The following is a 25,599-nucleotide window of genomic DNA, read 5'->3' as shown; positions in this document are numbered from 1 at the left end:
GCGTGTATCACTCATGTTAAGGCAACACATATTTGTTTACACACTGTCAAGACTCATCTTCCTCCGGCTACAGATTCAGTTCGAGAGGAGGCTCAGGTGAGAGGAGGCTCAGGTGAGGGGACGCTCAGGTGAGGGGGTGCTCTGCTCAGGTGAGGGGAGGCTCAGGTGAGAGGAGGTTCGGGTGAGGGGACACTCAGGTCAGGGGACGCTCAGGTGAAGGGAGGCTCAGGTAAGGGGAGTGGGGTGTTATGATTATGTTAGTCTGCAGGATATGAAAAGTAAAAGTCTGCGTAATGTTCACAGAAGTGATGGAAACACTACGGTGTGTGTGTGTGTGTGTGTGTGTGTGTGTGTGTGTGTGTGTTAGAAAGACACACACTGATTTCAGCCTTCTTTCATGTTCTGGAAATATTTGGAGTAAAAATCCTTTTTTGTTTTGAACGCTCTCTCTCACAGAACCTTTATGAGCACAGTGAACATACGTTTACTGTTACATTTAGTAAAATAGTGTTACTTTAGTGAAACAGTTTTAAATTAAAACAAGCAGAGTATTTTTACTTTACAGGCACAGGATTTCCTGTTTCCTCTGGGTTGTCTGGACGTTTTGCGTCTTTATTACTCGATTGCCAGTTTGTGGTCACTGAGTTGGTTTGCACACAGTGAAGCCCAAACATCCCCTGATACGAGCACGGCCATCTTGTTCTGGTGACATCATTTGGAGCCAGAGTCTGTGCAGTGGTGATCGAGAGGCGGAGCTGCAGTGTTGAGTTCCCGCCTACACACCTGTCTGAGCCCCTTTTTGTAACATAAAAAAACCAGCCACTGGGGGGCGTCCAGGTGTTTGTGCTTCAGTTTTGGGGAGCATCAGAGAGATGTTCTGCTGGGTCGATAACACTCCTATCTTCTTTTGCTTATGTTCTTTTTTTAGTTTCTGTCTAGTGTTATTATTACTTTGGTTTCCTTTGGTTGGTGTTTGTAAAGCTCCGTTGTAAGGCTGCTGGTCTCGGGGGCAGGATCCTCAGTGGACAGGACACTCCTCAGCGTGGAGCCACCTGGACGTGGTGGAACGACAAGGTGGCCACGTGGAAACTGCCTGCTGCTGTTGCATGTGATGCTCTCTGCTGCTCTCTGAAGCGTTCGTCAGTATTCTCGCCCTCGCACAGAAAATAAACCCAGAGCACCACGTACTGCGCTGACTTTTCACCACAAGAGCTGCTGCAATGATAACTGCATCATGTTTGCTTCAGCAGCAGCAGGACGTGGATGCAAAACATCCTGACAACCGCTGCTCGGGGAGAATCGCTGCAGATATTCAGGCTTTGATGAATCCTGGTGACCCCTGGTGACACATGATGACCTCTGGTGACCTCTGGTGACATCTGGTGACATCTGGTTACCTCTGATGACACCTGGTGACACCTGGTGACCCCTGGTGACCCCTGGTGACCTCTGGTGACACCTGATGACCTCTGGTGACACCTGGTGACACCTGGTGACCTCTGGTGACCCCTGGTGACCCCTGGTGACCTCTGGTGACACCTGGTGACCTCTGGTGACACCTGATGACCTCTGGTGACACCTGCCAACTCTGTCACCTCCAAATCAAAGGACTGAACCTGTTCAGCAAACGTAGCTGCAGTCAGACTGGGACGAAAACGTTTACACATGCTGGATATGAGCATGAAACCTTGAGGAGGTTTGGTGTCAGCAGAGCAACAGGCTACTCTGCACACCTGTGTGAACACCTGGGAGGACCTCACAGATGTCATGAAATGTGAACATCGTATTCCTGCTCAACCAGGTCGAAGCTCCTCTGAGTCTGAAAAACTGAACCCTGGACTGTGAGCTCACGGGTTTGTTTGTTTGTTTGTTTGTTTGTTTACCTTCCAGAGGGTGAGAGTGGACAGGGGAAGCAGCTGATTGGTTGACATTTTTGGGGAGGTCAGGGGTCGAGGGCCATGGCGGGCCGACTCCTCCACTTCCTGTTAATCTCTGTGACGCTCTGCCACGCCCACTTCTCCCCTGGCCAGCGTCTGAAGCCCCGCCTCCAGAGAGACCGCCGCAACATCCGGCCGAACATCATCCTCATCCTGACCGACGACCAGGACCAGGAGCTCGGTGAGCGAAACGCAGACACCCGCCAACCACCAGGATAATCAGTCAATACCGATTCTGTTTATAACACTGATTAACTGACTCAACACCAAGAACGTCATCAGCTGCAACAAACACAGACACACTTTTACTCTGTCTGTCTCTGTCTGTCTGTCTGTCCGTCCCTCTGTCTCTCTCTCTCTCTCTCTGTCTGTCTGTCTCTCTGTCTGTCTGTCTGTAGGTTCGATGCAGGCGATGAATAAGACACGCCGCATCATGGAGGAGGGCGGGACTTCCTTCTCCAATGCCTTTGTGACCACGCCCATGTGCTGTCCGTCACGTTCGAGCATGCTCACTGGAAAGTAAGTGAGACCTCTCTGTCTTCACCCTTCATCCTGATTTATTGATTTTCTGAAAGATTTAAAGGGACACTGCACTCATTTCACCTGTCAAAGTCGGCTGAATTCAATGCTGGAGTAAATGTGAAACCTAATTTGATTTCATTTAAAAAAGTCAAAACAATTTTATTGTTTTGGTTTTTATTTATTTTATTATATATGGACATCAACAACAGTACACTCATCCTGTCTGTCTTTTTGTCTGTCTCTGTCCGTCCAGGTACGTCCACAACCACAACACCTACACCAACAACGAGAACTGTTCCTCGTTGTCCTGGCAACGGCAGCACGAGCCGCGGACCTTCGGGGTCTACCTGAACAACACTGGATACAGGACAGGTACACACACCCACCCACACACACACGCACATACACACACGCGCACACACACATACACACACACACACACAGGATGATGCAGTCATTACTACTGTGATCTTACTGTTATTCCAAGATTCTCCTGACTCCATTTGTGTGTGCGTGTGTGTATGTGTGTGTGTGTGTGTGTCCTCTCTCCAGCTTTCTTCGGGAAGTATCTGAATGAGTATAATGGCTCGTATGTCCCCTCGGGGTGGAGGGAGTGGCTCGGACTGGTGAAGAACAGTCGCTTTTACAACTACACACTGAGCCGCAACGGAGTCAGAGAGAAACACGGAGCTCAATACCCACAGGCAGGGACACACACACACACACACACACACACACTCACTCACACGTATACACACACACACACACTCACTCACATGTACACACACACACATTATTACATAAAAATGTCTCCCACATCAGCTACAAAGACACTCAGAAACACAAATCCTTCAGTGTCGTTAGTAGAAACCTTTCTTCACCAATCAGCCATGACATGAAGTCCGCTGACAGGTGATTACCTGGTCACAGTGGCACCTGGCAGCAGGTGGGATCCATCAGGCAGCATGCCAACATTTTGTCACTGAAGTTGATGGGCTGGGAGCCGACAAAATGGGCAGCCGTCGGGATTTTGGCGACTTTGACTAGCACCAAAATGTGATGGCGAGATGACTGGAGTCGGAGCATCTGCAGAACCGCAGCCCAAAAGTGAAAAAAGGAAGGAAAACCGGTGAACCGGAGACTCACTGACGCACATGCAGGAGCGAAGTCTGGCCTGTGTGGTCCGATCCAATAGAGGAGCTCAAACTACTGAAAAGGTTCATGTTGCAGTTCGTTGTGTTCGGGGCTGCATAGCCTCAGACCGCTCAGGGGGCTCAGGCTGACCTGTGTCCACCCCCAAAAGCACCTACAAAGGCCACGTGAGCATCAGAACTGGACCCAGCAATGGAGCAACAGAAGAAGGTGACCTGATCTGATGAATCACATTTTCTTTTCATGCAGATGGCTGAATGTCACTTACCTGGAGAACACCTGACCCCAGGATGCACTATGAGAAGAAGGCAAACCGGCGGAGGCAGTGTGAGCCTTTGGGCAAAGTTCTGCTGGGAAACCTCGCGTCCTGTCATTCATGTGGATGTTGCTTCGATGCCTACCGCCTACCTAACGTCACCGCTGACCTGGACCCCCCTTCATGGGCGCAGGGTTCCCTGATGGCAGGAGCCTCTTTCAGCAGGATAATGTGCCCTGCAGCACCGCCACAGTGCTTCAAGAATGGTTTGAGGAGCACAACGACAAGGTTGAGGTGTTGACTTGACCTCCACATTCTCCAGATGTCAATCCAGTTGTGCATCTGGGGGAGGTGCTGGAAGAACAAGTCCCATCCATGGAGGCCCCACCTCACAACTTCCAGGACTTAAAGGATCTGATACTGAAGGCTTGGTGCCAGACACCACAGCACACCTTCAGAGGTCTGGTGGAGTCCAGGCCTTAATGGGTCAGGCCAGTTTCGGCAGCAAAAGGGGGACCCACTCAGTATCAGGCGGGTGGTCATAGTGTCATGGCTGATTGTGTATATTGAAATGTGTGCACGTAGACCACATTTCACTTACACATGTTTTACACAAGCAGCTGACTTTATTATTGTTATGTATTAACTGGACACTTTGTCTGTAGTTATTATCAGATTATATCATTCTTACAAGGACACAACTTGAACATAACTGAGACGTGATGACATCACTGGCCTGCAGGGTAAAGAGGCCAGATTATTTCTGACACTTCAGCTGCTCGGTTTGTGTGAACTCATCAGAACTCATCAGCACAGTAATAAAAATGTTGGACATCATGTCTGTGTGTGTGTGTGTGTGTCACCAGGACTACCTGACCGACCTGATCACGGCCGAGTCCATCAGGTACTTCCGCTCTTCGAAGCGAGTTTATCCTCACCGACCGGTTCTGATGGTTCTGAGCCACGCAGCACCACACGGACCCGAAGACTCTGCACCGCAGTACAGCACGGCCTTCCCCAACGCATCGCAGCACATGTATGCACACACACACTCACACACACACACTCACACACACACTCACACACACACTCACACACTCACACACACTCACACTCACACACACTCACACACACACTCACACACACACTCACACACTCACACACACTCACACTCACACACACTCACACACACGCACACACACGCACACACACTCACACTCACACACACTCACACACACACACTCACGCACACACACTCACACACACACACACACACACACACTCACGCACACACACTCACACACACACACACACACTCACACACACACACTCACACACACACTCACACACTCACACACACTCACACTCACACACACTCACACACACACACTCACGCACACACACTCACACACACACACACACACACACACTCACGCACACACACTCACACACACGCACACACACACTCACACACACACACACTCACACACACGCACACTCACACACACGCACACACACACTCACACACACACACTCACACACACGCACACACACACTCTCACACACACACACTCACACACTCACACACACTCACACTCACACACACTCACACACACACACTCACGCACACACACTCACACACACACACACACACACACACACACTCACACTCACGCACACACACACTCACACACACACACACTCACACACACGCACACTCACACACACGCACACACACACTCACACACACACACTCACACACACGCACACACACACTCTCACACACACACACTCACACACACTCACACACACACTTCACCCCATCTTTAGAAGAACTTATTTGAAAACGTGACCACCGCACTCGCTGGTTAAAGTCCACTTCTCAACCAGAGACACGTCTGTCTGTCTGTCAGTCAGTGAGCTGACAGACAGACAGACAGACAGACAGACAGACATCACAGCAGTATTCAGATGATCTTTTTCTCCAGGCACATACAAACAGATGCCTGAGGAAGCGCCGGCTGCACTCGTGCTGTCTGGAGACCATTTAAATCCCATTCAGAGCTCACCAGGCTCTCTGCTAACACAGAAACTCTGCAGGAAATCCTCAGAACAGACAGTAATCTGCTCCCTCTGAGAGGAATAATACAACAAACGTATAGATACGCCGTAACGATCAACAGAAACAAAACATTTATACTGACAGCTGAAGGCAGCATTTATTGTTCTCCATTTAAAGTTGTGAAAAGTCGAGAATCAGCTGGAAACATACAGATTAAAACGTTTTGATATTTAAAATATTATTAATATTAATAATATTCATATTTTTTGCTTAAGAATATTCATATTTTGCAGATACTTGAGGCCGGGTTGTGTTTCGTGATGCTTCCTGCGGCAGTTTAAAAAACTCAAACATCATTCTGTAGTGCAGCTGCAGCTTCCCCCCAAAGTCATAAAACAGAAAATAAAGACAAAATAAGACAAGAAGACTTTAGCAGAGTTAAAAGTGAACACGACACTTCAGTTAATAACCACCTCCTGTTTCCTGTCTGCCATGAAAACAATCTGACATGTGAGAACATAAACCAAACTGAAACTGTAAATTCACTTCTCACAAAAGCAACAAGCTGGGGGAAGTTTATTTAAGAGGCCCACTATGCACACAAAGACAATTCAGTGTCTTTAAATAATGCATGACAGACATTAAAAAGGCTACAACGCAAAACATTTCCAAACAAATGAAAAATTCAAAGAGCTAGCAGCTCCAGAAAACCGACTTGGACAAGAGCAGGTCAGTAAATTGAATCTTTGTAATGACGTTTTTTCTGAGAAGCTCTTGGAAAGCTTTTTTGTTGCGTTTGACTGCCGCCTTCAGCAACACGTCGCTCTACAGTCAGTCAGGACGTATGACCACAGTCTCCCATAAGCCTCCTGTGTTCACCTGCCGAGCAGAGCTGAAGGCCTGCAGCCTGATGCTGCTGATGGGGAGCAGGTGTTTCCACATGTCCAGTCAGGAGGAAGCGGAGCTGCAGAGTCGCGTTCGCCATAACGTTTCGGGGTTATTTCTGTCCCATCGCAGAGATTTAATCATGTAGCTGCAGAGGAGGGGGGAGGGGAGAGCAGCAAATGAGTTGTCTGATGGGAGTCATTCATTATCCAAAGGGAACACACTGGAGGAACATCCTCTGCAGCTAACGAGAGAGAGAGAGAGTGTGTGTGTTATTAATGAACACGAGCATCTGCCGTCATTACTCACAGCACACACAGCTGGGTGTGTGTGTGCTGCCTTCAAACACACATGCACACAATCTTGCACTTCTATTTGTGTGAACCTGGGTGTATTAATGCATTCTCCAGCCCTTCACCCTGACCTTAATCATCATAACTGACCTGACCGTCACCTCAGATTAAACCTCATTCTAACTCAGCCTCGTTGAACCGAGTCTTCAACCAGACCTGACAAAATGTCCTCACTTTGTGATTAAAAACGTCGGTACGTCTGCTTAAGCGCTAATGAAAAGCATCACCTTAATTGAAATGTCAAAAAAGAAAAAAGATTCTCCTTTCACATAAAACTTTCTGTGCTAGTGTGAGGCTGTTCTCACCTTTTTTGAAAAAGATTTAATGCACTTAATTTGAGATGGAAACACTTTTTCTTAATGAACATTTAACTTGCATGACTGACTCAGTCCTCGTCGATCCACACACATCACATTAATGCATGAAACAAACTGTGTTTTCTGATGTTTTCACTGCTTGAAGTTCATCTGGTGCTTCATTAATTACTTCATCTCATTGTGCTTAATCACATAGTGGGATTCAGTTGCATTTTCTGTTTCCGTTATCAGAAGTTTGTTAAAATTTGCAATACATTAATTAAATCCACTGTTTACCTTGTGATTGATGATTAAGTGTTAAAAGGCGTTGACATCCGAGATGACTGGATTCATCCTCTCACCTGAACCCGAAGCAACACACGTTCTTCTGCCTGATTCCTCCACTTCAGTGTGGACATGTCCTCACCTCAACACCTTCTGTCTCTCCGTCTTGTCTTTCCGTCTCCCCTCCTCCACCTCCTTGTTCTCCACAGCACCCCCAGTTATAACTACGCTCCAAACCCTGACAAGCACTGGATCATGCGTTACACCGGCCCCATGAAGCCCATTCACATGGAGTTCACCAACATGCTGCAGAGGAAACGCCTGCAGACACTTCTGTCTGTGGACGACAGTGTGGAAAAGGTAGGTAACACACACCTGATGCTGCAGACACACACACACACACACACATCACTGCTGAACACCTGGTTGTCGCACCTGCAGTGTGTCAGCTACAGGCTGCCCCCTCATGTCTGGAAATTAGAAAGTAAATTAGATGTACAAAAGTGTCTCCTGTCTGTGTGTGTGTGTGTGTGTGTGTGTGTGTCTCAGCTATACAACATGCTGGTGGAGATGGGCGAGTTGGACAACACCTACATCATCTACACGTCTGATCACGGCTACCACATCGGACAGTTTGGCCTCGTCAAAGGTAAAACCAGAGCAGGATGCAACACTGTGTGACGGTTTGATCAGTTTGTCTGTGTTTGTGTCTATGATGTTAACACCTAAATATTAATATGTTAAAGTTTATTGAAGTAGCAGATCACATGACATGGTTCTGTCACATTTCAATCAAAAATCTCCATGAAGCCAGCAGGCACTAGTTTGTTTCTTCCTAATGGTAATTTCCATTATGTGTTAGCACTGAGCTAAGCAGCTAAGTGCTAATCATTAATGCATATTTGCCACCAAATGACAGTCCAGAAAGAGTCGTGTGATGGTTTTGTCACAGGTATGATGCTCACCTGTATGACAGCTAGTGACAAGTCCATGTTCGTGTGTGTGTGTGTGTGTGTGTGTGTGTGCGTGTGTGTGCAGGTAAATCCATGCCGTACGAGTTTGACATCAGAGTCCCGTTCTTCGTGAGAGGACCCAACGTGGAGCAAGGCAGCATGTGAACAAACACACACACCCTCTCTCTCTCTCTCTCACACACACACACACACATTTTCCTGCCCCCTAGTGGGCATAAATTGCTCAATGCAGCTTTAAGATCAGGTAGGCAGATCAGGAAAGCAGTAGAATGAAGTGTGTGTGTGTGTGTGTGTGTGTGTGTGTGTGTGTGTGTGTGTGTGTGCGTGTTGCGTGTGTGTGTTTGTGTGTGTGCTCTGGTAAAGTGGATTACCACAGTCAGAGCTGTTCCACGAGGTGATCATGAGTTCACAGGCAAGGAGAACGAGCTGCATTTCCTTCACACCACTGCACACATTAGCAGGATTAGCATTAGCTGCACACAAAATATTAAACACCTGGTGAACAAAGTTGTACAACACCTGTCATCACAGACTTGCACATGTGCAGTATCTTCGCTGTGATGTTTTTTTCTTACCTGTTCAGATGTTTTATGTTGGCAACAATTAATAACACACAGAGAAAACTATTAAAAAATGATAGAAACATAAGAGTATGTTAAGTTAAGTTAGTTAAGTATGTTAAATGTGTGTGTGTGTGTGTGTGTGTGTGTGTGTGTGTGTGTGTGTGTGTGTGTGTGTGTGCGTGCACCTGTGTGTCAGTAACCCTCACATTGTCCTGAACATCGACCTGGCTCCAACCATCCTGGACATTGCTGGCCTCGACACTCCACCAGACATGGACGGGAAGTCCATACTGGCTCTACTGGACACTGACAAACCTGCCAACAGGTACACACACACACACACACAGTGTTTTCATGGTGTTGGTGATGTGATGAGCAGTTAGTTGGAGGTCGGAAGAGAAAAGCTCCTGTAGGACCAATCAGAGGACAACAAACCCTCACAATGTCAACACCTCAACTCCCACAAACACCACAGTCTAATTTCTGCACTGGATTACTTCAGTTTTACTGAAGAAAACTTCAAAACATGATGATTCTCAGGCAGGAAATGTCTTTTTATCATCGCTGCACGGGTTTATCTGCGTTTGATTCTCAACTTTCATTGTCATAGCTGATAACATCCTGAGTATCAGTGAGCCATGCTTCAGTTCTGATTGTTGACATGTTGTGGGTCAGGGTTTAAAGCATGTCGAGATCCTCCACGAGCAGATTCAAATCCACTGCTGCCTCTCCCTAGAATACATAAAACTTTAAACACTTTAAACTTTAAACACTTTGCGGTGCAACAGACCAGCCAACAAAACCACAAGCACAGTCTAACTTTTAACCCTCAGGATGATGTGCACTCAGTTTGAAGACGGACCGACGAGCTTCGTTGTGCTCTCATGAACGCGACTTCGGTACTACAGAGTAGAAAACCAAACTGAAGTACAGCGTTAACAATAATAGTAGCAATAGTAATAAAGTACAAAGACTGAGAGGAAGACTTCAAGTTAGTGACATGCAATGATGGGAACATGAATGTGTGTGGAAGGAGAGTTAGAGGAGAGAGAAGCTCAGTGCATCATGGGAGATCCCCTGCAGTCTGAGCCTGTAGCAGCATCACCAGGGGCCGGTCTAGCTGATTTCCTCTTCTTCAGATTCCAGGTGAGCAAGAAGCCGAAGGTGTGGAGAGACTCGTTTCTGGTGGAGAGAGGGTAAATACATCGTCGACAACAGTAACATCGCTTCACATCCACTGTCAAACATACATAAAACGACTGTTACATTAAATGATTTGGTTCTACAGCAGTAAATAACATGCACACCCTTCAGCCAATCACAACCCAGTAAAAACTCTCATTTACACCCTCATGTCCATACCACATGGGGGCAGTAAGCAGGTTTTAGGATGTTGTGTGTTCACGCTGTAAACGTGACAAAATGAAGTGAACTCAAACCACAACCAACACACTCTGTTTTTAATTAATTTTTTAATTAATTCTTGTGTTTTTAAACCCAGGCCCTCTAGTTACATTTAGTCCAGTAATAATCCTGAGCATTAGCATGTTGATAATGTTGACTCTCAGGTAAGTGTGTTAGCATGCTAACAGTGACTGACCAGCAGTAAGTAAAATAAGATTTTTAACCTGAGGGCGGCGCTAGAGGAAAAGTCGGGTTCCTCCTGTCCATCCATCTGTCCAATCACAGATGAGATGTTTGTTTACAGCCTGTCTGCTTGTGTCGGTGTTGTCATGAATGTGAATCCTCCTTCAGCCCCTGTGTGTGAACAGCACACTGAGACCTGTGATTCCGATGAGGAAAAGCAAACTTTCACTGGTAATAAAATGCGGTCAAAATGCAACTTTTCCAACCTGTTTGGTTTGTTAACAGGAAGCTGCTGCACCAGCGTGTGGAGGGAAAGGAAGTGTCGCAGGAGGAGAACTTCCTGCCCAAACACCAACGAGTAAAAGACCTCTGCCAGAGAGCAGAGTACCAGACGCCCTGTCAGCAGACTGGACAGGTAAACCCGCTTTTCTTTACTTTCCTACTCCTGATCACTCACTTTATCCCCGAGCTCCTTTAGGTGGCTCGACCTCCCTTTCATTTGCTCTGAATCCTATTCCCTTATCTCCTGAGCGTATCTCGACATCATTGTGCTTTACATTCAGAAATATTAAAAAGGTGACAGTAAAATGCGTATGAGATTTTCCTCCCAGGCGTTTTTGCAGTAAAGAGCTTCTTTGGAAGGGATGCAGGAAAACTCACTGCTGTGACAGTCGAAGGGAGACTTGAAAAGACGCGAAACAGAAAGCGACTCGTGTCAGAGAGATGAAAACCAGATGTCATCTGTTCTTAGCAGGCAGATGCAGTCACAACAGTCATTCCAACAACACAATGGACTGAAGGCTGCAGAATCAAAGAGAAGCAGACGTGAAGAGAATCGAGATGGAGCAGGAACTTTTCTCCGCTCTCTGTTTGTGTGTGTGTTCACGTCTGTTTGAGCTTAATTACACTTGTCGAAAAATCCCTGCTGCCAGTTGATTGGTCTCTTAGCAACAGTGTGTGCCAGCTGCTGGATCGCTCTGATAAACAGCCCGCAGAAAACTCCATGTGTGATTAACAATTCAGCCATTTGTCGCTCTTTAATAGCAAGTGCAAGAGCAGAAACGAATTGAGCTGCTAATGAACAACTGCGGAGTGACAATGCAACACAGTGTTCAGAGGGGTTTCTGACTGACTGTGGCTGGACCTGCTGTAGTTTGGGAAGGGCTGATGGGTAGACGTTCCTCAAAGTGTTCGAGGCGGTTGAGGAGCCAGGTGAGAGGGATTCATCCAACCTCATTAAGTTTGATTCAGAGCACAGCAGGGTTCTCCACCGTCCGGCCGGGTTTACTGACTGGCTGACTGGACATCCGTATGAGGGATGCTCCTCGCCTGCAGTGAGTGACAGGACAGTTTGTGGTCCAGTGTATGAGCTCACACAGCTTTAATCTGAAGGTGTTTGTGGGTGGAGCCCCAGATTAGCTGGTAGCTCAGTGCGACAGGCTGCAGCCTCCGCGTGACGTCCAGCTTCTGCTGTCTAACGTCATGCTTCATGCCACAGCACTTTAGTATGAAGCCTCGTTTTGATCCTGTTCACTCTGATACGCTGTCAATAAAAATCAGTACTCCGTCTCACCAGGCCAGCCGCCTACATTTCCCATCATGCCTGCCGAGTTTGCGATTCTGAACTCAGCTTCAGTCCACACGTTCATACCTGCATTTCATGCTTCTTTATTTATGCTTCACCATCAGCTGTTTGGCTGCCAGCTGACTAATAACATCCATCCGTCTTATAACAGCCACGATTACTTTACGCTGACATGTTAGTCATATTGAGTTGGTGGTTAGTTGGCTTTTATTTCACCTGTCAGCGCTGTTCATCAGTACTCTGGTGTGTGTGTGTGTGTGTGTGTGTGTGTGTGCAGAAGTGGCAGTGTGTGGAGGATGCCACTGGGAAGCTTCGGCTCTTCAAATGTAAGAATGAAGGGGGTGGGGCTAAAAACTTCCAGAGGGGCGTGGCCAGTCGTCAGCGTCCACTCAGCATCAAGTCTCAGCTGTACCATCAGACATCTGCTGCCGCCTGTGACTGCGACCTGCGCGACCTCCGACCCCTGAACCTGCGGCCCTCCATGATGAGGCCGTTCAACAAGAAACCTTTCTTCTCCAAGAAGAGTGAGTGTTCAGTGTTGAACCAGCAGGGGGCAGCAGTGAGTGTGGGGCTGAAGGGTTTTTTGGTGCTGATCTTACCAGAGGAATTTATGAGGGGTTTCTCAAGTTTTCTGAAGTTGATTTTATTTTAGTGTTCAGTTTCGTTGTTGTAATATTTTTGACAATTCCTCTTAGAAATGCACAACTCCTCTGTGAGTTCCACCGTGTCAACCACAACTGACTGTCTCTTCCTCAGAGTATCTTTAAATAAATATTTTCTTCATCAGTTAGCTGCCGTTTGAGAATGAAAGGTGAGCGAAAGATTCTTGGTATTGATTCATGGAATTCCTGAAAGCCAACTCTGATGTCAGTGTCACGCTTCCTTCTCTGCCTCGATGTCAGCTTTTCACTGCAGTGGCCGAAGGACGATTCATGATAACAATATACAATATGATCAAAATATGTGCCATAAATTAGAAAAATAATGACACTGTCAGTCAAAACCACCTTTAACTTTGTTAATTCTGTGTTTTGTCTCTTTTCTTCTCGGCAAATAAATTACACAATAATGATACTAGGAAAGTGCAGAGGCTTAATTATCATCAACACCTGACAAGGACCCTAAATTGTCCTGTTCAGCCTTTGTTGTTTTGTTTGTCTAACATCATCATCAGAGCTTCTATAACTCATCTTTCTACAGGACTGTGAGCCTGTTAGCTTCTGAATGTAACTCGAGCTGCACAGCTGCGTCTCTGCTGCTGTGGCTTCTGTCAGCCTTTCTGATGTGATGCTGACCTCTAGTGTCGGAGGACTGAACTGCACCCCCTCTGTCTGAGTGTTGTTAGTTTGAACAGTACGCCCTCTTTTTCTCATCTTTGTCTCAGGAAAAGTCAAACACAGCAGTGAGAGACGCTGAATTCAAAACAAGCTTTCTGTGTGCTTTTGTCTCAGAGTTCAAAGCCCTGAAGAGTTACTCCAGGAATCGATTCAGCCGCTCGGTCTCCATGATGAACGGTTACCCTGGTAACAACAGCAGGGCTCAGCCAATAAGTGACGAGTCTGAGGACGACTTCAGCGGGATGGGAGGAGTCCCCAACGGCGTGGCCCTGTCCAACTCCCTCAAAGTCACACACAGGTCACTTATCTGTGTGTGTGTGTGTGTGTGTGTGTGTGTGTGTGTGCAGCTGTCAGTCTTTTAAGCTCAGCACAGCCAAGGTATTCTGAACTATAGATTTCCTTCAGGTCTTTTATTTGTCAACAGCGAACCCTGGTGGAAAATGATCGTGTCTAATTGCTGGAATCAGCCCCAAAAGTTTCCACTTAAAGTTACTGTCTCTAAAACATGTCAGGCATATGAAATCGGCGTCTTCAGTCACCAGCAGGTGTGCTACCTGATATATCCTGTTTCCTGCGCAGGACATGAGCTAACCTGCATGGCTGTACAGTGCAGTCCAGAGTCTAGCACATGCGTGGAGAGAAATAACAGAAGAACTGAACCTGCTTCAGTTTTAATTTGTTTAAAATGGTTTAAAAGCTGCAAACACACAGCAAGCATTTGTCAGCTGTGGGATGCTTCGCCTCTGACTACAGTCTGTGCTTTCACAGCTGATAAATCCTGACTAAGTGAGACTCGTCGGCACAGATGGAGCTGAGTCTACCAGCTGTGTAAATCACTGCGACTCATCAAGAAAAATAATGTTTGTTTTATGAGCCAACATGTCCAGGAAAGAGCGTGTATTCTGAAATCAAAGTCTGCTTCTGTGTAGTGGTTTGACTGAACCGAGTTTTCCTCAGTGCTGTTTCTGCTCTGCATGTGTTTCTCCCACCATATTAAATGCTTAAGTTACTGAATTGCTTTTCGTCTCGCTGCAGATGTTCCATTCTGTCCAACGCCACAGTGAAGTGCGACACGGGACTTTATCAGTCTCTGCAGGCCTGGAAGGACCACAAGCTGCACATCGACCACGAGGTAACACACAGCTGACCGACCGACCGACTGACCGACCGACCGACTGACCGACTGCAGTTTGACTGAACTTTTTCCTTCCTGTCAGATTGAGACGCTGCAGACAAAGATAAAGAACCTGCGAGAGGTCAGAGGTCACCTGAAGAAGGCTCGACCGCTGGAGTGTGACTGTAATAAGTACCTGTGAGTGAGACACACCACAGTCCACAGGTGAAACAGGCATCCATCACAAGTCAAGCTGGACTAACACTGATGCTTGTATGTTTTTCAGGTACAAGTCCAAACTGAAGAGTAAGCTGAGGTACAGAGGAGGTGGGCTGCACCCCTTCAGGTGAGACTGAGGACAAAGTCAGGACCTTGTAGCGACTTCACTCTACGGAGCCTCCGGTGTTCAGGATCGTTAAGGGCTGAAAACTAAACGTGATGTACAACATAAAAGCTGTCTTCCTCCTGCAGCAGCTGCGGTTCCATTACAGATTTATCCCACTGGCATGTTCACATTTCAGTTGTTTGGTATGTGGTCTGCCTCTTTGTAAACTCTGTTGCACCAGAAGCTGAGATCCTCACTTTCTGATCTGGATGATTTTTAAACTGTTTTCTCAGGCTGAACAGAAAGAAAACCGACCTTTGCTTTCACAGAATGTGTGCTTTTGTGTTGTTTAAGTTAATAAATATAAACAAGGACAATTAAGAATAATATTATCAAGTAAAAAAGGAAAAAACTCAACATGGAACCTCGACAAACTGCCTCCTCTCGTGTGTGTGTGTGTGTGTGTGTGCAGGAAGGGCGGGGCTCGGGATAAGAAGGCGTGGCTTCTAAAGGAGCAGAAGAGGAGGAAGAAGATGAGGAAGATGATCAAGAGGATCAGGAACAATGACACATGTTCGATGCCTGGACTCACCTGCTTCACACACGACAACCAGCACTGGCACACTGCGCCCTACTGGACACGTACGACACACACACACACACACACACACACAAACACATACACACAATGTTTATCTTATGGTGCACTGAAGTGTGTGTGTGTGTGTTGCAGTGGGTCCATTCTGCGCCTGCACCAGCGCCAACAACAACACGTACTGGTGTCTGAGGACGATCAACGAGACCCACAACTTCCTGTTCTGTGAGTTTGCCACCGGCTTCCTGGAGTACTTCGACCTCAACACAGACCCATACCAGGTACACACACACACACCTGAGGCTTTCTGTGGGAATTTGTGCCCATTCATGCAGTAGAGCATTTGTGAGGTCACACACTGATGTTGGACCAAAAGGCCTGGCTCACAATCTCCGTTCCAGTTCATCCCAAAGGTGTTGGATGGGGTTGAGGTCAGGGCTCTGTGTGGGCCAGTCAAGTTCTTCCACACCAAACTCATCCAACCATGTCTTTATGGAGCTTTGCTTTGTGCACTGGGGCACAGTCATGCTGGAATAGAAAAGGGCCTTCAACAAACTGTTGCCACAAAGTTGGAAGCATAGCATTGTCCAAAATGTCTTGGTGTGCTGAAGCATTAAGATTTCCCTTCACTGGAAGTCAGGGGCCGAGAACAAACCCTGAGACACAGGCCCTGTCCAGATACTGTTGTCTATATGGTGTATCACAGGCCTTGTTGCTAGCTCACACATTTATGAATTTGTCCTCTGTAAGTATGTCTCCCTCTCTGTCTCTTTGTCTCTCTGTCTCCAGCTGATGAACGCTGTCAGCTCTTTAGATCGGACGGTTCTCAATCAGCTTCACGTTCAGCTGATGGAACTCAGAGGCTGCAGGGGACACAAGCAGTGCAATCCTCGCACGCGCTCACTGGATCAGGGTATGACACACACACACACACACACACACACACACACACAGAGTCTTATCTGCAGTGACTGAAGGACAGTTTGATTGAGCCCTCTGATGTCCTCTCGTGAGTAGATTCACTGTCTCACTTTCAAGGTTTGTCCTCTGAAACGTCCACCTAGTAAAACTCAGTTCATCAGGTCACCAGCAGGGGACGAACGCCGTGAGACATCAGTCAGTCACTTATGATGCATTCAAGTGGCCTTCGTGAAGTCACAATATGATGAATTGATTTTTTCATGAGGTGGAATCAAACTAATCACAGGTAGCCTCTGCTCACTGACCAATCAGACTGTCTCTTCAGCAGGAGGGCCGACACATGGCAGCTTTGATGACTACAGGTACACACACACGAACATGCGCGCACACACACACACACACACACACACACAGACATGCACAGCCATTGTGTTTTCCTGCTCTGAATGCTGCATGATTTCCTGATGGAGCTGAGGGCTGCTGGTGGAGGAGCAAAGAGAGAGAGAGTGTGTGTGTGTGTGTGTGTGTGTGCGTGTGTGTGTGTGTGTGTAACACAGTGTGTGTTTGTTGCATCAGGATGTTTGAGAGGAGGAAGTGGCCGAGAATCAAGAAGCCTTCATCATCTCGAACCCTGTGAGTCTTCCTCTTTGTCCTTCTCTTTGTAGGTCGTCTGACCAGCATTCTGCTTATTGCCTTAATACTGCACCTGTCTGTCTGCCTGTCTGTCTGCCTGTCTGTTTCATTAAACCCCTCAAACATCAACATCTACTTTTGTGAGTAGCAGCAAAGAAGCAACAGATGCTGTATTGTTCTATGGATGGTGGTGAGTTTGTGTCTGAGTTTTGTGGAATTTGAGGACAAACCGCTTGAAATCATCTTGTGTGCAAGGAGGTCTTCAGACACGAAACACTGAAATTAAAAAGCATCTAAACAAAAAAATAATCAACAAATAACAGTAAAGAAAATCCAAATGACACACCAACCACACACACTACATCTACGCTCTCTTGTCTTCACAAAGTTAACACTAAATCTCCCATCTGCTAGCATAGAGGGGGGCGGGTTTATGAACTGTACTGCAGCCAGCCACCAGGGGGCATCCAGATGTTTGGGCTCTCTCATGTCATCTATCTTCTCCCACAGTCGACAATCTAAACTTAAATTATTCCAGTCTGATGCTGCTTTAAAATCACGTCTCCAAACAGAGGGAGTTACCAGATGCTGATACCAATAATGTTAAGGACCAAATGTCTGCAGAAACAATTAGATTCCCAACAGCCTCTGCTGTAGCTGTTCAGTGCTAATTAGCAAATGTTAGCATGCTAACACCCTAAACTAAAATGATAAACATGGCCGTCATTATACCTGCTAAACAAGTCGGCATGTTAGTATTGTCACAGTGATGTTAGCATTTAGCTTAAAGCACCACTGTGCCTTTGAGCCACGAGCATGCAGGTTCTGATGCGGATTGCTGTTTAATCATTGATGATCGAACACTGAAAACGGTCACCTCGACCAGTCGATGGCCATCATAACATAATCCCTGCTAAATATGCTAAGCCTGTTAGCACTGTCATTGTGAAGCAGTGTTAGCATGCTGCATTCCTCATCAGACCACTCCATTTCTACTGCTGCCTGCATGTGTCTTCAGCTGACACACGCACAGACCCACAGACGCACACACACATGCACACACACACTCTGTTTACCGCGGCTAAATCCTCACTGTACTTTCTGTGTGTCGATCCAGGGGTCCGATCTGGGACGGCTGGAAGGGCTGAGTCCCCTGATCGGTTGGCGCAGGCTCCTGACCCCACCCACAGCAGCCTGAAAGAGCAGTCGGCGCTGGTCGATGACCACGCCCCACTCTCATCGACCAGCCAATCAGCTTCCGCCATCTCTATGACATCCTTCATCCCTTCCACCCTGCTGCTCAGGAAGACGCTGGGACAGAACGCTCAACGCACCTCTTCATCAGTTGCTTCTCCCTTCTCCTGCTTCTCCTCCTCCTCCTCCTCAACTTCTCACCTGTTTGAGGAGGACAGCTCTGGGTGGAGGAGCTGAGAGGAGGAGGAGGAGGAAGCCGTGGATGAGGAGGGAAAGGAGGGTGAAGGTGATGAAGAGGAGAAGGTGGAGGAGGATTAGAATAAACTCCACTGACAGTAAAATATCAGCAGCTTTTTGTGCCCTGATTTAAGCCTCTCAGCTGATACTAAATCTGAATCATGACAAAACTGCCTTCTTATTTAGTCATTTCCGTCTGTTATTTGATTCTTTTGAGTTTTATTTTCTTAGAACAAGCAAAAAAAATCTGCCAGAGAGATAGAAATACTATCAAATAACTGAAAGGGTTGAAATTGTGTCACTGCTCTGGTAAATATTTTCACCTGTTTTGAATTAGTTTTGTTCTGAAAGGTCTTTGTTATTTCCTGTTTCCTTTCATTGGTAGACATATTTTATAATTCTGTCTGAAAAGCTGAAGAACAACTTTGTTTGTCAGATTAAAATGAGTATTGCTGTTTTCTGAGAACCTCATCATTTCAACACAGAGCTTTTATAGAAGAGAAACTTCCTCCTCCTGCTGCTCCTCTTCAGGTGACCCCCCCGCAGCAGCCATGTTTGTTTTACATATTCATATTTAGTCTTTCTAACAGTCTGTAAGGACATTAAAGGACCTCTTCTCCCTGATGTTGCTTTTACTAAACCCAGACTGAGACGGAAGCAGACAAACTTCAATGTCGAACACTGTGACATCATTTTAAACGTGATGTCATTTTTTGTTCTTTTTTTTTTTAAATCTCTCCCACTAACTTGAGTGTTGGTTACCATGGTGACCAGCGTCTTCACTGACGACAGAGCTGCAGGTGTACTAACCTGGTGACTGACTTCAGTACCCATGATGCAACACGGCAGCCCTGACAACATCTGGAGAAAAAAAACATGGGAATCTGTGAGGAGCTGTCAACATCTCATGAGCCAATCAAAAGAGGACGTGATGATGATGTCACTGCATCCTGAACTTGTTGCAGCAGTCAACTTAAAGCTGTTGCCTGCTTTTGTGAGACCACATTTTGTATTTTTTATTAGTGTTAACCACCAGACATCACCCTTCTGTACAATCCAGCTGTTTACTCCCCTCAGCTGATTTTGTAAAAGTTTAAGTTGTTGCTTGGCAACCGTTTCGTTCCTCAACCAAATCCAAATAATGGTCAGGAAATTCCAGTCTAAAATCCATGTAAGATGCAATTGTAGAGAAACACGAATGGATTCACAGAAAGAATGAACTTAAGATTTGAGATTTAAAACAGCACACACTCCTGCTCTTCTGGTAACCTCCGCCGACTTCACGTTTTCTCACGTGTGATTTGATCTGCAGGAAGTGTTTGAAACCATGAAGACATGTGTGAGACATGTGTGAGTGTCAGTGTTCACTTCCTGTGATGCTGCTTTATCCAGATGTCTCCCTGAGGCCGAGGAGCTTCTTTCAAAGGTTCTGACAGCAGAGCAGGCACACTGATTGGCCAGCCTGTAGCCAATCAGTTAACAGCGCCATTCCTGATGTCTTTGGTAAATTACATCCTTGGGCTGATGTATTTTCTGCTCCCAAATTGCTGATTCATCAATAGACATTTAAATATTCAAAGTTGGTCATTTGTACCTTCAAACAGCCTAACTTCTCTCACAAGCAATCATTTTTGCCCTTCAGTGTCTGAATGTCGCACTGAAGGGAAGAAAACATTCATCTTGAAGCAACGTTTTCTCCTCAGAAAGCCCCTTTAGAGCCCCAACATCAACCTCATGTTGTCGACTGAAGGAAGAGGAAACACGCTGCGCTCTAAAATATTTCATTCTAACAGCATTTCAGAGTGATTTCTTCCTCTTTCGAGTTTTTTTAACCCCAAATGTATTTGCTCTGCGGTGCTATTTGCTGTCTAACAACTTATCTAGGAAAAACCTCCTGATTGTGTTTGAATGTATTTGTAAATGTTTAGGTGTGTTTCCTAAAGTCGAGAGTCCCATTCTGGACCAGCACGTGGTTCTGAACTGGATACACTCGCACTCACACACACACGCACACACACACACACACACACACACACACACACACACATATAAACTGAAGGACAAACTGCTGAGCACTTTGATTGGAGGATGACAGGATGAATGGACCAATGGCGAGTTCATGTTAGACGACACATGATGTGCAGCCAGTTAATACTGATGTAACACACCTGTACAGTCGTCCACTGACCTGTGGATACAGTGATTGGTTTTAGTTTGTGAATAAAGTGTCGAATGCCAAAATGTACCTCTTCTATGTGTGTTTGTGTTTAAATCTGAGAGCTGCAGCTATAGAGATGAGTTTTGTTGTCATAACAAATTGGTGTAATTAGTAATCATGTTTTTGGTATTTTGGGAGGAAGCTGGAGAACCCGGAGAAAACCCACGCAGGCACAGGGAGAACATGCAAACTCCATACAGAAGGCCAGACCGGGATTTGAACCTGGAACCCTCTTGCTATGGGGCGACAGTGTTCACCACTGCACCACCCCCTGTGAAACTTACTATACTATATTCACGGTCATTAAACTCAGTCTGAATGACTGCGATCATGGCGCACATCTCTCTTTGTGTAAGTAAGTAGATTTCAGCAGGTCTAGTGTTGACCATGCTGTTTCAACCTGCAGGCCAACAGGCCAATCACGTCTTCATACGTCATCTTAAAATTTCAAATGTCATTTTCCTTTCATGCTAGCAAACTTCTTAGAGATGAGCAGCTGTAGGCTAATCAGAAATAACAGCTCTTAAATTGACATATTTCTTAAAAAAAAAAAGAAGCAAAAGTAATGCAATGCTAACATTAGCATGTCTGGCTAACTAGCAAACTACAGCCTAAAGTGTGCTTAAACTTAACACAACAAAAATATCAAAAGCAGCAGTGAAAAGTGTCTCAATACTGAACATATGTACAATTTTTAGCTTGTTGTATTGGAGTATTTTCCTTTTCTGCTACTTTACACTTCAACTCCACTGCATTTTAAAAGCAAATACTTTAGTTGTTGCTTAAAGTAAATAATAACTGTACTTAATTACATTTATTTGACAACATCACATTTATTTATTTCCATTTAGTTGCTTTTCAATAAAACAAAATATAATCAACAAATAAAGATGTTATACATTTAGATTAAAATATTCATATTTGGATGGAGGGTTTCGTGACACGTAGCTGGAGATGGTAAAGCTTCCAGTCCTCAGGTTCAGGAGGGGAGAAGATGATGGGAGTGAAAAGAGCAGATCGCTGCCCCAGATGACAGCAAATAAATAAATACACAAAAAATAGATTTAAAAAAGAAAAAAGAATTTATGCAACTGACACAAAAATAAATCTTATTGTTCACGATTTTTTCAGTCAACTCCAAATATGCTATGTGGACAAAAGTATTGGGACACCTGACCATCACACCAACAGGGACTTTAATGACGTCTCATTGTAAACACACAGACAGCCTTGACTGCTTGACCTCAGAAAAGACTCTATGGACAAAAGCACTGCAGGCCAGCAGCAGCAGCAGAATACACTTTAGCTTCGTCGCTTGTTTTTCTTACTGGTCCAACACCATGTTTGTGACTAAGGAGGTTAGTTAGTATGACCTAAACACATGAGCTTTTTCAGCGTAAAAAATACAATTTGTTACATGCCCATTGTTTTATTAAGTTGATAACTTATTACAAGAAGTGGATCAAAATTAAAAATAAGAAGTCTTAACTCTTTAAGTCTTAACTTAAATATATTGATTTTGTATACGTATTTCCGCCTTCACTTAACAAGGAAAGGTATTAAGTTAGTGTAACTTAATATTGTATTATAATATTAAGTTAGTGCAGCTTCCTTTCGTGTGTGCATCAAAGCAGAGAAAGTGACGGCCATTTTGTGCTGCCAGACTGCACCAGCAACAGCGAGGAGAGACCGCAAGGAGTGAAGGTCAAGGCTGGATTAACTTTACGTGGTGAGTAAATATTTTATTTTATTTTTTAATTTTATGTGCAACAGCCCGTAACTATCAGCGTTCAGTCCAGTTACACAACACTAAAACTGAAATGTCCGCAGCATGCTTTGACCTCAGCTTTTAGCTAGCTAGCTAATGTCTTCAAAGTAACCTAACTTTTAACATTAGAAGTGCATTGGAGTCGGCTATTATGTGCCTAAACGTGTGGTCCCAGAACTGCTGTGGGCATGAATCTTCAGCCCTCGTGTTTGCAGACACATATATCAGCTGGTATTGGTGAGGAATATGTTGTGGAAAACCACTAGCCGTTAGCCGCTAACGCTAATAACGACTCGTTAATTCGAACGGAAAAGCTCTAACTTGTTAGCTGTTAGCCGCAAATGTTAAAGAGGATCTTGCAGTGCAAACATGGTTTGTGCGGCACAGGAGGCTCTATGCGGACTTAGCTGATGTAACTTAGTCTTTTTAATGTTTGGTTTTGACGTTACAGTGTCACCCGAATCAAATTAAATATAACCGAGTTTAGAAGTTAATTTAAAATTGACGCTAAGTTGATGGTTTGGTCAGCAACAGGCTGCATGTGCGCCGTTTGACGTGCATAACAATGTAAACGTTAAACCTTGAACAGCTGTAGGTTATATGTTTCGGTTTTAAATGGATGTATGTTGATGTTTAAACTAGCATTGTCAAAGTTAAAGCATGTGATTAATCTGTAAACAATACAGTAAAGAAAAATAATGCGCGATTAGGCTAATCGCTGCACGTGACCAAGGTGGAGCCTGCGTATACAGTCTATTTAGACTCGTGACTGCACCTGTGCAGCAGCAGGTGGTGCTGTTGAATATTCATCTTTATATATCTATATACACACATACACGCAGTATACAGGTTAGTAATAAGCTGTTTATTTTTATCACATATCCATCCATAACATCCGGTTAGGAAAGCAACATTTAAACATTAAAAAACAGCCTATAGGCATCAAGTTATTACTAGACGACTGCTGCACAAGCTGTAACTGATGTTCTACCTAAAATCTAAGTTCAAATAAACAGAGCTTTCATTTTTAAATTGAATTGGATCTGAAAAATTTGCACATTTGAAACACCAAGAAAGACTGACCTATTAAAGCATTACAGACTTAGACATGGTCATGGTGGAGAATTACTCCCTTTATTGGGAGTGTTATTGCTCATTTAAAACATGGGGCAGCCTGTGAGCCCGTTTGTCAAGAAGGCATTTGACCCGTGAGACAGTGATACACACAGAAGTCCTGTCTTTTAAATGTCTGTGTTGCTCTTTAAACACCATCTCCGCAGAAAAAACTTATCTTGAACACATTGGTTGTCATTTAAAAACAGGAAACTATGTCTTTTGTTTTTGAAAATTGTCCTTTCAAAACAAAAGTTTATGCAACGTTTGCCTCTCATAGGAGCCAGAAACACAACCCACAGTCACTGGATGACTTTAAGTCGGAACTTTTGCTTAGATATGTCAATCCTTTAAATGCAGGGGGCTGTCCTGTTGTTGTTGACAAGGATACTGAGAGTGCAGTGAGTGAAGAGCCGAAAGATGAGGAAATGAGAGAATTGCCTGACTTTTTTTCCCGATTGAGGAAAAAGTAGCCCATTTGCTGCTGAAAATAGAAAGCATATTTAATGTACTGCAAAGGTGTATTGATGAGTTAGTGGAAGACCTGCACTTTGTTTCTTCATCAGCTTCAGGACCTGTTTTAAAAGGGATTATACAGTCATGTTTACAGAAGCATAATTGTGAGGTTGATGATTTGCTGATCTCGGAGATGGTGACAGACCTATGTGAGTGCAACCCAATTAAATTAGCTCTTGGTAGTAAGGGTCCTCTTTTCACCTCCAAAGAAAAGAGTGTTTCAAGTGCCAGGGAGCTGAGGAGTTTCCAGTATATGCCCATTTTGAAGTGCTTACATGAGGGTTTGAAGAAAAAAGAGATCCAGGATTTCCTCACACGCAGTTGTGAAGGAAACGGCAGTTCTGAAACTCAATACAAGTCATTTCATGATGGCGCTCACTTTAAAAACAATACACTATCAGGAAATAATCCTGCCGTTTCTCTCGTTCTGCGTGTGGATGATTTTCTAGTGTGTAATCCACTTGGCACATCAAGAAAACAGCACAAAATAACTGCTGTGTATTGGGTTTTAGTTAATGTGCCAACACTGCTCAGATCTTCGCTGACATCAGTCTACCTTGCTATTCTCTGCAAGGTTGATTATATACAAAAGTTTGGCTGTAGTGCTGTGTTAGAACCACTGCTAAAAGATCTTGGCAGCCTAGAAGAAGAAGGACTATACACTCCTTTATTAGGCAGACGAGTCAAAGGCACTGTGTTTTGTGTTGTTGCAGATGACCTCGGTGCCCACTCCATTGGAGGATTTGTGAAGAGCTTCTCAAGTACACAGGTCTGCAGGTTCTGCCTTGGAGAAAGATCCCAGTTCCAAGTAAGTGAAGTTAGAACTGGAGCATTTTATCCCAGAACCACATAAGAACACGGAGAGCATATTCAGACAGCACAAGGAGCTAATGGTCAGTCTCATTGCTGTGGGGTGAAGAGACAGTGTCCACTGACCGAAAAACTAAAACATTTTGATGTTTTATCTGGCTGCCCACCTGATTTATTACATCACCTCTTTGAAGGTATTGTACCTTTAGAATTAGCACTGTGCCTAAATGCCTGAATCAAAGGGAAATATTTCATGCTTGATGAATTAAATAAATTAACAGCAGAGTTCTCACACCGATGGGCAGATAACACAGATGCACCAAAACCAGTTCCAGGACATTTGCTGCAAGAAAAACTGTGG

At 45.1% G+C, this 25,599-nt stretch overlaps 1 protein-coding gene across 7 annotated transcripts in view; it reads left to right on the top strand.

Annotated features, from left to right (window-relative positions):
• LOC124063045 (extracellular sulfatase Sulf-2-like) overlaps positions 1-21,058 on the top strand; it is a 49,226-nt gene extending 28,168 nt beyond the window's left edge. For 4 of the 7 annotated variants that reach the window (XM_046396282.1, XM_046396279.1, XM_046396281.1 and 1 more), the window contains 22 exons: positions 1,891-2,118; positions 2,336-2,456; positions 2,713-2,831; positions 3,012-3,163; positions 4,734-4,903; positions 7,958-8,108; positions 8,298-8,397; positions 8,787-8,862; positions 9,482-9,610; positions 10,425-10,481; positions 11,158-11,287; positions 12,735-12,981; positions 13,909-14,092; positions 14,830-14,926; positions 15,012-15,106; positions 15,195-15,254; positions 15,706-15,875; positions 15,967-16,109; positions 16,618-16,741; positions 17,075-17,111; positions 17,326-17,382; positions 18,500-21,058. In XM_046396282.1, coding sequence (XP_046252238.1) covers positions 1,959-2,118; positions 2,336-2,456; positions 2,713-2,831; positions 3,012-3,163; positions 4,734-4,903; positions 7,958-8,108; positions 8,298-8,397; positions 8,787-8,862; positions 9,482-9,610; positions 10,425-10,481; positions 11,158-11,287; positions 12,735-12,981; positions 13,909-14,092; positions 14,830-14,926; positions 15,012-15,106; positions 15,195-15,254; positions 15,706-15,875; positions 15,967-16,109; positions 16,618-16,741; positions 17,075-17,111; positions 17,326-17,382; positions 18,500-18,530 — 2,610 coding nt within the window. In that variant the 5' untranslated portion in view covers positions 1,891-1,958 and the 3' untranslated portion in view covers positions 18,531-21,058. The remainder of the gene's footprint in view (positions 1-1,890; positions 2,119-2,335; positions 2,457-2,712; positions 2,832-3,011; positions 3,164-4,733; positions 4,904-7,957; positions 8,109-8,297; positions 8,398-8,786; positions 8,863-9,481; positions 9,611-10,424; positions 10,482-11,157; positions 11,288-12,734; positions 12,982-13,908; positions 14,093-14,829; positions 14,927-15,011; positions 15,107-15,194; positions 15,255-15,705; positions 15,876-15,966; positions 16,110-16,617; positions 16,742-17,074; positions 17,112-17,325; positions 17,383-18,499) is intronic. The other 3 variants (XM_046396284.1, XM_046396285.1, XM_046396286.1) reach the window with 3 other exon arrangements.
• Positions 21,059-25,599: the final 4,541 nt, after the last annotated feature.

This window comes from Scatophagus argus, chromosome 8 (genome assembly GCF_020382885.2).
Source record: "Scatophagus argus isolate fScaArg1 chromosome 8, fScaArg1.pri, whole genome shotgun sequence".
Lineage (NCBI taxonomy): Eukaryota > Metazoa > Chordata > Actinopteri > Scatophagidae > Scatophagus > Scatophagus argus.
This window is presented reverse-complemented; position numbering and strand designations above follow the sequence as displayed.